Here is a 15,238-nt window from a genome sequence, read left to right on the forward strand (position 1 = left end):
TTGGCACTAGTACTGTAGTCCTTGCCAAATTGCCCAAAGGTTAAGGTATTACAAGGACCAGTAGAAATTTGCCGTTTTTAAGGGTTTGCTTCATGTTATCATAAGGTCTAGTGGACTAAATATGTTAGTATCTTCGCTGCAGATACTAATAAATATACAACCAAATTGGATTTGGGTAAAACATATAAAGCATGAATGGACCAAGCCCAGCTGCTGAATTCCCACAGGGGGCTGGGTTATCAGTCCATTCAGTCTCCGGCTTATCAAATTATTAACTAATTCCTACTCGCATGTGGCATTCTCTCATAACGCCAGCATCCCATATTTAACGTGGTATTTGATGAAACACATGCAAGGGTCATAAAGACACGCCCTGCTGACAAGATAAACACTCAGGTCATTCTCAAATATTCTCTACACCAGTGAACCATCCATCATCATAGGCCCTGCACTCCATCTTCCATTCAAAAGTATACATGCACCTACACAATGATAAATGTCATTACTTGGCCATTCAAAAGTATACATGCACCAAAACAATGATAAATGTCATTGCTTGGCCATTCAAAAGTATACATGCACCTACACAATGATAAATGACATTACTTGGCCATTCAAAAGTATACATGCACCTACACAATGATAAATGTCATTGCTTGGCCATTCAAAGTATACATGCACCTACACAATGATAGATGTCATTGCTTGGCCATTCAAAAGTATACATGCACCTACACAATGATAAATGTCATTGCCTGGCCATTCAAAAGTATACATGCACCTACACAATGATAAATGTCATTACTTGGCCATTCAAAAGTATACATGCACCTACACAATGATAAATGTCATTACTTGGCCATTCAAAAGTATACATGCACCTACACAATGATAAATGTCATTACTTGGCCATTCAAAAGTATACATGCACCTACACAATGATAAATGACATTACTTGGCCATTCAAAAGTATACATGCACCTACACAATGATAAATGTCATTACTTGGCCATTCAAAAGTATACATGCACCTACACAATGATAAATGTCATTACTTGGCCGATAGGTTGTCGCCTGCAGGCACAGGAAATCTGTTTTCAACAAAGTTTTAAATGAATCTGGTTGGAGATGATCTTAAATCTTTGAATTATTTCCAGGAATGCGCTTCAAAGAAATTTGGTAAAACTATGTAAATGGGCAGTCTTGCCGAGTCTTGATGCTGAGGCCAGACTGTGATGCAGAGGTATGAACCTTAGTGCTGGGCCTTGATAGCCGGGTATGATCCTTAGTGCTGGGCCTTGATGGCCGGGGTATGATCCTTAGTGCTGGGCCTTGATGCCGGGGTATGATCCTTAGTGCTGGGCCTTGATGCAGGGGTATGAACCTTGGTGCTGGGCCTTGATGGCCGGGGTATGATCCTTAGTGCTGGGCCTTGATGGCCGGGGTATGATCCTTAATGCTGGGCCTTGATGCAGGGGTATGATCCTTAGTGCTGGGCCTTGATGGCCGGGGTATGATCCTTAGTGCTGGGCCTTGATACAGGGGTATGATCCTTAGTGCTGGGCCTTGATGGCCAGGGTATAATCCTTAGTGCTGGACCTTGATGCAGGGGTATGATCCTTAGTGCTGGGCCTTGATGGCCGGGGTATGATCCTTAGTGATGGGCCTTGATGCAGGGGTATGATCCTTGGTGCAGGGCCTTAATGGCCGGGGTATGATCCTTAGTGCTGGGCCTTGATGCAGGGGTATGATCCTTGGTGCTGGGCCTTGATGGCCGGGGTATGATCCTTAGTGCTGGGCCTTGATGGCCGGGGTATGATCCTTGGTGCTGGGCCTTGATGCAGGGGTATGATCCTTGGTGCTGGGCCTTGATGGCCGAGGTATGATCCTTAGTGCTGGGCCTTGATGCCGGGGTATGATCCTTAGTGCTGGGCCTTGATGGCCGGGGTATGATCCTTGGTGCTGGGCCTTGATGGCCGGGGTATGATCCTTAGTGCTGGGCCTTGATGGCCGGGGTATGATCCTTAGTGCTGGGCCTTGATGCCAGGGTATGATCCTTAGTGCTGGGCCTTGATGCCGGGGTATGATCCTTAGTGCTGGGCCTTGATGCCGGGGTATGATCCTTAGTGCCGGGGTATGATCCTTAGTGCCGGGGTATGATCCTTAGTGCCGGGGTATGATCTTTAGTGCCGGACCTAGATGCCAGGGTATGATCCTTAGTGGCGGGGTATGATCTTTAGTGCCGGGCCTAGATGCCGGGGTATGATCCTTAGTCCGGGCCTAGATGCCGGAGTATGATCCTTACCTGCTGCCTGTTACACCCACACCCACACACACACACACACACACACACACACACACACACACACACAGATACAATACAATTTAGACTAACCTGGAAGCTGTGGTTGATGTTTTTGGTGCTGCATTCGGCCACACTGAGGTTTGTCAGGTCGATCTCATCAAAAATCAGAGACTGAAACATACAAGAACAGTATACAGAGGTTGTCCTGATGTGCTCATACCATGTATCAATACTTCATCCATACAGTATTTGCTTGAAACTCTGCCCGACAGGTAGCTCTACTTTGAGACAAGGGTAGACATATTGTGTGTCGTCAGGTGGAACTTCACAAAGTCATGTCAGGCCTCGTCAGGTGATCAATAAGTTTAAGGTGAGACAATCAAGGTTATAAGGAGCTACTTGTGTGTACTTAGGTTTTCCTGTCAACTGTTCCTGGAGGTAAGGCTAATCAAAAACTGAGTTCAAAAAAAAAAATTTGTGCAGTACACAATCAACAGATCACAGCAGATAGATATCTTCACCCGCACTCAATCACTAATCCTAACCACTCTCCCACAACCCTCTCACCCACAACTCATACCCAGCTCACCCACAACTCATACCCACCTCACCCACAACTCATACCTAGCTCACCCACAACTCATACCCAGTTCACCCACAACTCATACCCACCTCACCCACAACTCATACCCAGCTCGCCCACAACTCATACCTAGCTCACCCACAACTCATACCCAGCTCACCCACAACTCATACCCAGCTCACCCACAACTCATACCCAGCTCACCCATAACTTATACCCACCTCACCCACAATTCATACCCACCTCACCCACAACTCATACCTAGCTCACCCACAACTCATACCCACCTCACCCACAACTCATACCCAGTTCACCCACAACTCATACCCAGCTCACCTAAAACTCATACCCACCTCACCCACAACTCATACCCAGTTCACCCACAACTCATACCCAGCTCACCTAAAACTCATACCCAGTTCACCCACAACTCATACCCACCTCACCCACAACTCATACCCAGTTCACCCATAACTTATACCCACCTCACCCACAATTCATACCCACCTCACCCACAATTCATACCCACCTCACCCACAACTCATACCTAGCTCACCCACAACTCATACCCAGTTCACCCACAACTCATACCCAGCTCACCTACAACTCATACCCACCTCACCCACAACTCATACCCAGTTCACTCATAACTTATACCCACCTCACCCACAATTCATACCCACCTCACCCACAATTCATACCCACCTCACCTACAACTCATACCCACCTCACCCAGAACACATACCCACCTCACCAACAACTCATACCCAGCTCACCCACAACTCATACCCACCTCACCCACAACTCATACCCACCTCACCTACAACTCATACCCAGCTCACCCACAACTCATACCCACCTCAACCACAACTCATACCCAGCTCACCCACAACTCATACCTAGCTCACCCACAACTCATACCCAGCTCACCCACAACTCATACCCAGCTCACCCACAACTCATACCCAGCTCACCCACATCTCATACCCAGCTCACCCACAACTCATTGTCCAAGTTTAGACAGCTTACTTAACACTGGGTGCAAACCAGCCAATTAATTGGACCTGTTCAGCTGACAAAGATCCAATACTAACAAAGCTATGCCCACACAGCAGCTTGGGCTTATTGCCTATCGGAGATGGAAAGCGGCCTACGTGCTTGTATTGGAATTGAGGTGGACACAAATCAATTGCAGATACAGTGAGGGTTTTGTCCAGCACTCCCGAGAGTTAATTAACAGGAGCTTCAGTGCTGGACATTCAAGTACAATGGAGACGTGAGGTATTCATACAAGACACCGACAAAGTATTTATTGAAATGAATTGTTAGGTTGTAATTAAATGTTGAGACTTCTCATACCATCCATTCAAAACCTACATGAACCTAAAATCGATATTTTCATGTAATATTCTTAATTAACCGTTGAAGCCGTATGTTTGGATTTAAATTTTTTAATTCAGAAGACACTGAAAACACACTTCAACAGATAGTATAGATATAACTTGGCTCTGTCATGTGTCGGTGTTGGGAGCAGATTTATAGTGCACTGTCCACACACCGAGTTTGATTCTACCACAATCATAAGTCTGGGAGCTACGACACTATGATCAGTGTGTGCAATGGAAACAAATCGATTTCATAAGCACTGGTTCAAGGTCTACATGGCATTATTACAAAGTCTGCCTGGCATTATAACAAGGTCTAGGTGAGGAGAAATGAGGTCTCACGTACAAGATTATTGCACTTACATAGCAAGTGCATACATGTACACGTGTGTGTATGTGTCTGCTTGTACGAGTCCAGACTAATGCCCATTCTCCAGTGCTTGCCCACAGTGTTCCCACTCAGACACAGTATACAAAGCATTATAACAAGGCCTGCCTGGCATAACAATATTTACATGGTATTACAAGAAGGTCTACTTGGCGTAATAATAATGTCTGCCTGGCATTATAAAATGGTCTTCCTGGCATTATACAAGTGGTGGCTGAAAGCTCTGAGCCTTACAATGATAGATCCCCAAATCCACCCCTAACAACTTGTCATAATCCATTCCTATTAACTATCCCAAATTCCACTCCTAATCCCTGCCTATCAATCCACCGAACCACTACCCCTAATCCATCCCTAAATCCATTCCTAATAACTACCCCAAACAGCTGCCCCTCAGTGCATCATCAAATCAACCCCCAATAACTACCCCTACATCCACCTCCAATAACTACCCCTACATTCACCCCCAATAACTACCCCTACATTCACCCCCAATAACTACCCCTACATTCACCTCCAATAACTACCCCTACATTCACCTCCAATAACTATCCCTACATTCACCTCCAATAACTACCCCTACATTCACCTCCAATAACTATCCCTACATTCACCTCCAATAACTATCCCTACACACACCCCAATAACTACCCCTACATTCACCCCCAATAACTATCCCTAGATTCACCCCCAATAACTACCCCTACATTCACCTCCAATAACTACCCCTACATTCACCTCCAATAACTACCCCTACATTCACCTCCAATAACTACCCCTACATTCACCCCCAATAACTATCCCTACATTCACCCCCAATAACTACCCCTACATTCACCTCCAATAACTACCCCTACATTCACCCCCAATAACTACCCCTACATTCACCTCCAATAACTACCCCTACATTCACCTCCAATAACTACCCCTACATTCACCCCCAATAACTACCCCTACATTCACCTCCAATAACTACCCCTAGATTCACCTCCAATAACTACCCCTACATTCACCTCCAATAACTACCCCTACATTCACCTCCAATAACTACCCCTACATTCACCTCCAATAACTACCCCTACATTCACCTCCAATAACTACCCCTACATTCACCTCCAATAACTATCCCTACATTCACCTCCAATAACTACCCCTACATTCACCTCCAATAACTACCCCTACATTCACCTCCAATAACTATCCCTACACACACCCCAATAACTATCCCTACATCCACCTCCAATAACTACCCCTACATTCACCTCCAATAACTACCCCTACATCCACCCCTAATAACTACCCCTAGATTCACCTCCAATAACTACCCCTACATTCACCTCCAATAACTACCCACTACATCCACCCCCAATAACTACCCACTACATCCACCCCCAATAACTACCCACTACATTCACCTCCAATAACTACCCCTACATCCACCCCTAATAACTACCCCTAGATTCACCTCCAATAACTACCCCTACATTCACCTCCAATAACTACCCCTACATCCACCCCTAATAACTACCCCTAGATTCACCTCCAATAACTACCCCTAGATTCACCTCCAATAACTACCCCTACATTCACCTCCAATAACTATCCCTACACACACCCCTAATAACTACCCCTAGATTCACCTCCAATAACTACCCCTAGATTCACCTCCAATAACTACCCCTACATTCACCTCCAATAACTACCCCTACATCCACCCCTAATAACTACCCCTAGATTCACCTCCAATAACTACCCCTAGATTCACCTCCAATAACTACCCCTACATTCACCTCCAATAACTACCCCTACATCCACCCCTAATAACTACCCCTAGATTCACCTCCAATAACTACCCCTAGATTCACCTCCAATAACTACCCCTAGATTCACCTCCAATAACTACCCCTACATTCACCTCCAATAACTATCCCTACATCCACCCCTAAAAACTACCCCTACATCCACCCCCAATAACTACCCACTACATCCACCCCTAATAACTACCCCTACATCCTCCCTAATACTGTCCCCCTACACACCAGAATAGTGAGAAGGCTTTTACACCTCTTTCAGCAATATTCAGAGCAATATTCAGTAATATTCAGCAATATTCAGCAATATTCCAGCACTGTTACAGCAATATTACAGCAAGAGATAAGAGGAAAGGGCTTCACACAGTTATTCATATGGGGAATCATATAGTAAGTCAAGCAAATGCTTATACAGGCATTTACCTTGGGGTACTTACAGGAAATATGAGGGTCCTTTAAAGTAATGAACTGGGCCAGTATTCTGCACAGTAATATTCAACAATTACTTTGTTTCCAGGACCTTTACATTTCTTACGAAGAACTCGGGACAATGACTATGATGTTTTGTCCACTGGCTGCACAGTTCTGTGTCCTTTAAAACCCTGTTTCCGCCAAAATACAACCCTGCCACAAACTCAATTAGTTAAATCAGTTGGTTTTACCTGCTTCTAGCAATATCCTGACGTTAGTACACCAGACATGGACTTCACCCATTGTTTGTTTGTTTGTTTGTTTGTTGTTTAACGCCACACTCAGCAGTATTCCAGCTATAAGACAGCGCTCTGTAAATAATCGAGTCAGGCCCAGTGTTTAATCTCCACGCAGCTGTGTAGAATAAAGAATGTAAACCAGTGCGGACTGGACTGCTAATAATACACCAGTACAATACCCAATAGTAATGAGCATCTTATTCTAGACGTTTTGAAGTAAGTCCCCCTTGGCCTCAGACTCCTGGAGCAATAATCACATGATGACAGACCCAAAATGTTGCCTTCCTGTCCGTGTCATCCTACCAACTTGGAGCAGCCACACCCAGAGATTACGGTTGTCCTCAGTCAAGAAAACAGAATGTCTTCTCAAGACATGAGACTAGTTGCATGGACGATGCTATTCACTGTTCTGATAAATGCCATCTAGGTTGTAACAAATCACAGCCAAACAGAATCTATTTTTACCATTTTCTATGTCACTGAAGCCTTTTAAGGGAATGCTTCTCTTGAAACAGGAATCTCGAAATACCAAGAAGATGGATTCTTATGCTGGACACAATCCCCTTCAGTACCCACCAGATAGAACTACATCCTCTTGTTAACCTCTTGTATTGAGTGCTTAGTTCACAGCTTTTATTTGAGCTGTTCCATCAAACACGAATTATCTTTCATAAAAAAGATTCTGACAAAACAATTTCAAAAACTTGCTGTCGTGTAAATAAAGTAAAATGTTCTCATTTGACTTAATGGCCTTTCTCTCTGTAAAGGGAGACTAAAAGCTCTGTAGCTCACCTATATATTTCAAATATTATAATATCAACCATATCAAATTTTAAATGATCTAGTCTGTTACTAAAAATAGATCTTTAAGGGCCATATGTCTTTTTTAATAAACATGTCAACACAACAGTTAACTTTTGTCTAGTTTGTCTGTTGTTTAACACAGCACTCAGCAGTATTCCAACTATATGACGGCAGTCTGTAAATAATCAAGTCTGGACCAGACAATCAGTGCTTGATATCATGAGCATCTATCCACACAATTGGGATACGATGACATGCATCAAACCAAGTAAGTGAGCCTGACCACCCGATCCGCCGCTTACGACAAGCACAGACGCCTTTTATGGCAAGCATGGGTTGCTGAAGAGCTATTCTACCCCGGATCTTCACAGGCTACAATAGTTAACTGTTTACATTAAACGTGTATATCCAATTACGTGTTACATGTTACATGTCAGAACATGAGAACATTTGTAAGACATTCCAAGCATGAACTTTCTTCGGGTGTTGAAAATGCTGTATCCAAAATTTGTGAGTGTGCATTTTTTTAAGATGGATTAAAAACAGGAGTGAAATAAATTACCAAACAACAATGCGACATAACTGTCCATGGCCAAATTAACAAATTTTTAGGCATTGCTACTTCGATCACAAACTTGGAGTTTCATGAATCAGGAAATGTTGAAAATGACATTTTCAAGATGGCTGCTGTTGCAGCCATGTATAAAATCAGATGTCTGTGAGCTCTTTTCCAGGATGCTGTTGGGATCGTTATTGATTGCATTGTCATCGATCTTATGGTTTTTACAAAAGGTGTTCAACAGTTCAGGAAGGTCAAAATGCCATGACAGGAGATCAATAGAAAGTTTGGTGGAGGTGAGCTAAGAATAAAAGTATATCCCAAGTAAAAGGATTTCAGTTCAGAAGGGTTAAGTCAGCGCAATCTTATTATGCCAGCGGATCACACATACACGTCAAACTCACATTAAGGGAAAGAATACTTTGTATGCCACCCACAGGGATCACAACTGACCAGTCAGACTCTCAGATGATAGACAAGTTGAGGTAAAAAGGGGTTTAATGTCACGTTCAAGATTATTGCACTTAAATAGCAATCTCCATGCATGTCTATGTGTCTGTGTGACTGCTCGCTCGCACTGTACTACTAAAAGTTTGCTTAGTATCAAGTTTTGAAGATATAACGGACAGAGGCATGCAGTCATGAGCATGATGTGCATTAGGTGCTTGAAACCTGTGTTTGCATGTGTCGTGACAGAATCATTGCACACCATCATCAGAGACGCGACAACATGTGCTACTGAGGATTGCGACCAGTGCAACCAGTGCAACCAGTGCAACCAGTGCCTGCCTTGAGGCCCATGGCAGGTAGATCTCATGTTGGACCCATAGTCTCATAGATCCTTTTGACCTGCAGTGATCTGACATGTTGATGTATATATCATAATAAGCTGCAGTTACTTAAATGAAAGCCCGAAGAGTTTAGTCAGGGTCTAAAGTGTGTGGGTCATGATGACAGTCTGGCAATTGTTCTTATTGCCAACACTGATGGCAACAACTGAATGCGCTTATACCCCTCAGCATCAAAGACATTGGTGACAACCGAAGAATTAGGCAGATGCATTGGCATGCTTGAAACTGAGATAACACAACATCACGTAGAAAACGTCTTTGATGTCAGCCAAAGAGTGATCCGAAAAGACATGGAATCAATACCTGATGTTTGGATTAGATACCCAGTGATGTGCAGGTGGTCGATATAGTCCACTACACAGAAGGATGACAAGTTGTTTTCTGATTGCAGCAAGACGTCATCACTTTATGACTGCCACCACACTCAGAAATGACCTGCAGAACGTCAGCGGTGTTTTCATTTCTACTCGGACATGGTGTAATCGTCTCTGTGAGACTGGTCTCCAGTCTTTTTATTCGCATCCCACTGATCCGACACTTTGGGATTGGGCTGAAGATCACATAAATTGGACAGACTAGGACTGGGCTCCAAGACTTTTAACTGATGAATCAAGATACTGTCTAGACTTCACAGATCATCAAGTCCGTGTGTGGTGTAGACAAGGAGCAAGATGTCAGGATTCCAACATAGCCAAACATTACCGATATGAAGGGGCCACAGTCATGATTTGGGGAGGGATCAGTAGATCTGGAAGTACCGATCTCCATGTCCTCCAGCGTGGCACGATGACAAGTTTGTGTGACAGGGATGACATTCAGGATGTGTATGGGCTACTGAGTTGTTTTTTTAGAAACAGTGAATTAGTTTTTGTGATTTTTTTTACATTTCAGTTTGGGTCAGATACTCTCATTTTGATGGGTGATCTGACTGATTATTGGTCACGTTGTTTGTTGGCATTTTGTGGCATTTGTTGACTTTTATTCGTCTTCACGCAATATTGTCTTTGGCTATTATAACAGGTGCACACAATCTGACGTATTACCTAATAAAGTGGCTTGCCCACTGTTTTTTTGTTTGTTGTTTAATGCTGCACTCAGCAATATTCCAGCTACATGAAGGCAGTCTGTAAATAATCGAGTCTGGACCAGATAATCCAGTGATTGACATCATGAGCATCGATTTACACAATTGGGTTGTGATGACATGAATCAACCAAGTCAGCAAGCCTGACCACTCGATCCCGTTAGTCGCCTCTTACGACAAGCATAGTTGCCGTTTACACAAGCCCAGTGAGAAACCATACCATAGTTTAATAACATGGAATATTGTTGCTGTATTGCCGTGATATTGCTGTGATACTGCTGGAATATTGCTAAAATGTCACCAAACCATTCTCATTTAATAGTAGGGATTTATCCAGGATTCCAAACTAAGTACACTTGGCAGACAAAATTGTTGAAAAAACATAATTCTGTTTAAAATTGTGACTTGCTTAAAAGTCCCTATTTTTTTCAATTCAGGGGGATTTTGGTATTTCATTCAATACAGAAACGTAAAAGTAAACATGACAGCCTCTCCTTGTTTATTGGACCTGCTGTCATCTGAATGCTTGTTACCTTTGCAACAACCAGGACATCACTTGTTACAATATTAACATAACTTAGCAAAATTTGTATCCAGTTTGGGAATTTTTCCTGACAACTGCTTACGACTTAGGGCTAAATATCAGTCCCTAAGCAGGTCTGTTACATTCCTGTCAAAGATATTTGCAGTAAACTTCATCCAAATATAAACTACCATACAAAATTATTCAATATTTCCCCCAGAGTGGTCCCTACATCAAATCCTTCCACACCACAATAAACAACACGACAAAGAAATATCAACACATTCATTTCTTGTACACAAGGTACCAAATGAAAAACCTTCCAAGAAGTTACCATTATTTTTAAATCATATACTAATACATAGAGAAACTAGAATAAGATTCCATCACTATGTCTTTGATCACATCATAATAAAAGTCCAACAATCGGGCCACGATACCAATCCCTTACACCTGATTGTCACACGAATCTCAGAATTGAATTGGAAAGGTCAAACGCCACATCCAAGCTCCAGCTTCCGGCAGCAACCTGCGGAGTCATTACCCCTCTCCGCCTAATTACGTTTTTTAATTTTTCTTTTCAAGGGCCCTTATTGATCCTTCGTGCCAGGAAGCAACTAGTCGAGGGAGCACACAGCCTCCACATCTTCAAGACACTGCGTCAGTCACGACAGCCACTCCATCGGCCTGTCTCTGCAGCAGCAGCAGGGGAACCGTCATTCCCCATAACAAGAGGAAATTGGAAAGCCTGTGAATGCTGCCTCTCACTGAGCACCGTGACGTCATGGAAACGGTGAGGAGTAAGGCGCGGCGCCACTAAACGGTAATTGTGACCCAAAGGTAGCTGTTCCCTTATTAATGGAATTTCAAGTCATACAGCTCGATCGGGGGATTAGCGTTGCTCAAACACACACTCCGACAACTCTTAAAGGTCAACTTCAACAAGCATGTTTCCTTGGCGATCTACTAGCTAGCTCAGACAATGGTAAACTCTATTGTGCACTGAATGTATTGGGATTATTACTTTAGAGCTGACATGTCTGACCTTTTCATCCAATCATTAAAGAGCAAAAACATACAAGAAATGTCAACATTATGTAAATTTTCAAAACCATTATTAAAAAAATCTCAGCATTCCAGCAAGAATCTGTGTGCAGTATTGACCACCATACATGTAACTTGTATAAAGCTGAGTCACTTGCATAACACAGAGTTCATGGCAAGTATGTGTCTCACATAATACACAATTCTCAGACAGCCAAAAAGCGAAAATCACAAAATCTTCTTGAAATACAGCCAACTGACATGTGACGCTGCTAGATATGATATGCAGTTGTTTTGTCTGCCCTGATATTCAGGATTAAACAGATATCTTTATGTGAAAACACTGTGTGATCTTCCATCAACAGTTTCAGAATAGAATTCAACATCAAACCAACTTCTTCATCTAGTAGTATTAGGCTACGGACTAATATCGAAAAGAGCACAGCAACAGCACGCACTGCAAAAAACAGCCAAATTCCAACAGCTAAATAGGTAATGAAATGTTCACACACATCAACATCGATGTAAGCATGTTCTTCTGTGATAAAACATGGTCAACCATATGGGTCTGTAACCTGACTTAGATTCCATTCACAGAATCTGAGGCAGACAACAGAAGCACTCTGGTCCTACATGTTTTACCAGAACTATCTACACGCCTGATTACCAGAACTACCTACACGCCCGATTACCAGAACTATCTACACTCCTGATTACCAGAACTACCTACACGCCGATTACGAAAACTATCTACACGTCCGATTATATCTACACGTCCAATTACCAAAACTATCTACACGTCCCATTACCAGAATTATCTACACGTCCGATTTCCAGAACTATCTACACATCCGATTTCCAGAACTATCTACACGTCCGATTTCCACAACTATCTACACGTCCGATTACCAAAACTATCTACACGTCCGATTACCAGGACTATCTACACGTCCGATTACCAGAACTATCTACACGTCCGTGGCATAAAACACTCACTCACTCATTATCACACATCTTCCTGAGGCAATGGAGTCAACCGACCATGACAGTCCATTTTGAGTTAAAATGTGGCTGTACTAACAAGTCCATGCATAGTCCAATCACAATCGTGTAAAGAAATCGATATCCTGTTCAGAAAAAACACGGCGACTATGTGCAGATTTCAGGGCGTTGGCAGAATTTGCATGTGCACCGTCACTAGCCATCAACAGATATTTTCAGACCACCTAATCCAGGTCATCGGGGCGGGATGACATGCAATCCACTGAGTCAGCGAGTCGGACCACCTGATCTAGGTCATCGGGGCGGGATGACATGCAATCCACTGAGTCAGCGAGTCGGACCACCTGATCTAGGTCATCGGGGCGGGATGACATGCAATCCACTGAGTCAGCGAGTCGGACCACATGATCTAGGTCATCAGGGCAGGATGACATGCAATCCACTGAGTCAGCGAGTCGGACCATCTGATCTAGGTCATTTGGTCGGGATGACGTGCAATCCACTGAGTCAGCGAGACAGACCACCTGTTCTAGGTCATCGGGGCGGGATGACATGCAATCCACTGAGTCAGCGAGTCGGACCATCTGATCCAGGTCATCAGGGCAGGATGACATGCAATCCACAGAGTCAGCGAGTCGGACCACCTGATCTAGGTCATCGGGGCAGGATGACATGCAATCCACAGAGTCAGCGAGTCGGACCACCTGATCCAGGTCATCAGGGCAGGATGACATGCAATCCACTGAGTCAGCGAGTCAGACCACCTGATCCAGGTATGATCAGCAGATGTTGATGAGGAGCCATTCTCACACACAACCCTCAGGGGTACACGTGATTGATTAAAACAGATTCATCTGGTTTAACCAAACAGATATCAGTGGTAAGAACAGGTTAGGTGAGCTGAAATGGAGTTCAACATCACGTCCAAGATTATTGCACTTATATTAGTGCAGACTAACGCCAATATATTATAGTGCTAGTCCACTGAGATACCATGCCGCAGTTTAAAAAGTATACCCCACCAGGACACAGTATACATAGAATTTAACTCCTAAATGCCAAGCATCAGGCAGGGTAACAACAAGTACCATCATTTAATGACGCCGCCAGGGGTTGTAACCCCAAACTTCAGCCCTCCAGGCGGATGCCCTACCATGAGACCACAGAGGCGGTCCATACGAACAGGTACGACTCTCCTCTTATAATGGAATTTCAATTCTATCACAGCATGTCAGCTTGATGTGTGAGGAAAGCCAAATGTGATGCAGATCATAGAAGTCTACCACTTTGGTGAAAGATACATTCACAGGTATGGTGCTGACAAACCAACGATCATAATCTGGACAATATGAGATAAAAACAATTGATCAGGAAATCCTGACATGATTAAGGGACACAACTCTATAGAGCAGTCTGCACAGTGTCAGACCATTCGGTGATCCATGCATGCTCACACAACAAAATTTGTTGGCTCTTTCTTTCAAAGAAACTAATCACATGGCTTGAGTGGCAGAAACATTATTCTGTGTCTAACACAAATATGGAGCACACTCCAGATTATAACATGGTCATTCCCTTAAAAAGTACCATCATATAATTATGTTTTCTATTAAAAGATGGAAATTTCTCCCTGCTTGCACAAACTTCGAGTCCTACTATTGGTTGCCCACTATTCACATATTTCACCATTTCTAACTAGACAAATCACTCACCCTGTTGACCCTAACTCATCAGAGGCTCGCTGAAATATGATTGCTTGAGTTGTCTCCCTTGGTTAAAGTTTTCCAGTATGCTTTAGGGGACTACATGATGAATTCTTGTATCATTAATCAATATAAAACATTCGGATGTGACTGAAACAATTATGAGTATATACCATTTAACCACTTGTCACCATGGTCACCCAAAGACATAATAGCAGAGCTCCAGATAAGCTGCGTATCTATGTAAAATACGCATCAGAAATGCAGAAATACGCTGTAAAATAAAATCCAAGCGTATCAAATACGCAACGAACATTACAGATACGCTACAAAAATAAAACTTGTGCGTATCATCAAAATATTGTGAAGTAACCCTGCGTATTCGATTAGCAAATCAGCAACTTATTTTGAAATTATATACGGGCATTCTGTCAACCTTGCCAAACTCCACTATGACAGTTACATCATGATCATTTGCCATCTCAC

General features: G+C 43.2%; 1 protein-coding gene across 7 annotated transcripts in view; it reads right to left on the minus strand.

Annotated features, from left to right (window-relative positions):
- LOC139448410 (diacylglycerol kinase delta-like) overlaps nucleotides 1-15,238 on the minus strand; it is a 176,421-nt gene that overhangs the window by 126,895 nt on the left and 34,288 nt on the right. For all 7 annotated transcript variants that reach the window (XM_071229954.1, XM_071229964.1, XM_071229952.1 and 4 more), the window contains one exon: nucleotides 2,396-2,476. In XM_071229954.1, coding sequence (XP_071086055.1) covers nucleotides 2,396-2,476 — 81 coding nt within the window. The remainder of the gene's footprint in view (nucleotides 1-2,395; nucleotides 2,477-15,238) is intronic.

The sequence above is a fragment of the Haliotis cracherodii genome, unplaced genomic scaffold (genome assembly GCF_022045235.1).
Source record: "Haliotis cracherodii isolate W230 unplaced genomic scaffold, xgHalCrac1.p SCAF_7, whole genome shotgun sequence".
NCBI lineage: Eukaryota > Metazoa > Mollusca > Gastropoda > Lepetellida > Haliotidae > Haliotis > Haliotis cracherodii.